The sequence below is a fragment of the Polistes canadensis genome, unplaced genomic scaffold (genome assembly GCF_001313835.1).
Source record: "Polistes canadensis isolate GaletaPanama2010 unplaced genomic scaffold, ASM131383v1 scaffold_42, whole genome shotgun sequence".
Taxonomy (NCBI): Eukaryota; Metazoa; Arthropoda; class Insecta; order Hymenoptera; family Vespidae; genus Polistes; species Polistes canadensis.
In genome coordinates, this window is record NW_014569589.1 from 101,984 (window position 1) to 104,363 (window position 2,380).

At 25.0% G+C, this 2,380-nt stretch overlaps 1 protein-coding gene across 8 annotated transcripts in view; it reads right to left on the reverse strand.

Annotated features, from left to right (window-relative positions):
- LOC106784910 (cyclin-dependent kinase 12) overlaps window positions 1-2,380 on the reverse strand; it is a 13,042-nt gene that overhangs the window by 4,619 nt on the left and 6,043 nt on the right. Inside the window, exons 10-11 of one of the 8 annotated variants that reach the window (XR_001381467.1) lie at window positions 2,097-2,170; window positions 1,609-1,973 (exon numbers count right to left, since the gene is read on the reverse strand). The exons of 5 other annotated variants lie outside the window; for them this stretch is intronic. Coding sequence is in view for 1 of the 3 variants with exons in the window: in XM_014744914.1 (XP_014600400.1) it covers window positions 2,152-2,170 (19 nt within the window). In the remaining 2 variants the exon portion in view is untranslated. Of the gene's footprint in view, window positions 1-1,608; window positions 2,171-2,380 lie in introns of those variants that run through there. 2 more of the 8 variants (XR_001381468.1, XM_014744914.1) reach the window with 2 other exon arrangements.

The following is a 2,380-nucleotide window of genomic DNA, read 5'->3' on the forward strand; positions in this document are numbered from 1 at the left end:
ATAATAATAATAATAATAATAATAATAATAATAATAATAATAATAATAATAATAATAATAATAATAATAACAATAATGCATTTTTACATGACATGTACAACATTCAAAAAGATAGGAGATCCTTGGAAAATTATTTTAAAATTGTACCATGTATTTGAATCTGAAACTATACAAAAAAAGAGAGAGAATATTAAAACATTAGTTTTTTTTTTAAATCAGATAAACGCTACGACGTAGACATTGTGGAATTGGTAGAGATAGTAACATATACTTTATTTTTTCACTTATGTTATTTAAAAAATGTCTATTTCCCAAGGTCCCAGAGTGTACCTTCAAATCACCAATGCTAATTCCTTAAAGATCATGATTTTGATAAAATAAAATTTTACAAAAATAAAAAAAAATGAAGAAGAAACGTATTAGAAGACTAAAAATAATGAAACGATAAATTATTCTTAATATTATTATTAAATATTCAATTGTTTTCTATCAACATATTGCATAAAAACACCTTTGGGTATCTAATAAAAGTATATTACAACAATTTAATTATTATCTTACATTGTAGTGACATACATTTGAAACTAGCAAAGGGATTCTAAGTCTCATTATAAGAATGGTATACAACACTATAATAAAACACATGCAGCAGAGAAAATAAAAATATTAACGGATGTTATTTTTTTTCTTCTTTCTTTTTTTTCCTAACCATTCATATATTGAAACTTATATTTTAATAATTTGCTTTATACATAATACAAAGTAATGAACTGCGATACAGTTTTTTGTTTCTTATTTTCATTAAGAATGACCGATCAAAATTTACAGCAGATGTAAATGAATAAATTGACATAACATAAATAAAATAGTTTGTCAAAAATGTTAAGAGATTAACAACTTCCATTATACGTTTATACGTTTACCTACACATTATGCATTCTCTTTCTGTCTGTCTGTCTCTCTCTCTCTCCCTGCTCTTGACCTTGAAATAAATTGTTCTGCATTCCTTCCGTTTGCTTTAAACTAAAAGGACTTTACATATATTTTTTTTTCCAGTCCATCGGCACAAACGTATATATGTGTACATATATACGTATGTGCGTGCATATATATATATATCTGTATATATATTTTTTCTTCCTATTTCGTACTTATTTCTTATTTAAATTTTAATTGATCCTTTTGGTGAAAAACAATAGTATGATATATATATATCATTTTAATATACCTTTCATATAATGTAATATTTGATCATCGTCGACTACTAAATTTTAACTTGATCATTTATATGATTTGAACTTGAATAATATTATATTTACAAAACATATTACTGAGAAATATTTCAATTCTTAGTATATATACGCAAATTATTATGAATGGATATAATTAATATATATATATATACATATATTTAATGAAATAACAGCAGGGTGCGTAAATAATTATTTGAGCACTCTGCGTAGTTTTAAGAATATTCATTTATGCATATGCATGCCCATACACGTATTAATTTATATATATGTACATATTTTTATTATATTTATTTGGTAATGAGAACAAATTAATTGAAAATGATATTTCCTTACTCTGTTTTTTCTTTTTTTTTTTAAATAAGAAAACTTTAGCGTGATCATTTGTAGTCATTGAAAAAATGGTAGTTTTGATCACAGTAAATTGGGGGGAGGTACAGCTTTTACATGTATATATAAAGATAATAGCGATATAATAAATGAACTAGATATTTTCATTGAATTGGCGAGCACAAAAATCTTAGGATGTTTATTACGTGTGTATGTGTAGCAGTACCAACGCCATATTCCAAATGACTATATATATTATTAAATCAGTAATTTAATGCATAACGACAAATATAAAAGTAGGTTGTATAAAAATGTACAACGTTTAATGAAAACGTTCATTGCAGTCCCCTGTGTATTCTAAATTACACAGATCTTAAATCATCTAAAAGTAATCTGGAAAATGAAGAATGCTGGCATCAAATCTCTGCAGCTCTGACCCATTACTTTTCATTTCTTTTCTCTTTTTATTTATTCATTTATTTATGTATTCATTCATTTATTCATTTATTTATTTACCGTTTTCTTTTTCTCTCATTCCTTTATTCCTATCTAAAGGCGTCGACTTCTTTGGTCATTCGCCGAGTTCTGACCTTTAAATAGAAAGTAACGCCATGTATATGTTCACATATTTATTTTATATCGATCTTCGATAATATTTTTTTTTCATTTGTTATATAGTGGAATCTTTAATTAAATTGATTTTATCAAAAAAAAAAAAAAAAACTAAAAGGAATCTCATTTATTTACTAATTGATACTGAGCATGCAAACGAGCGAAGCAAGAAAACGAGGTGGTACACT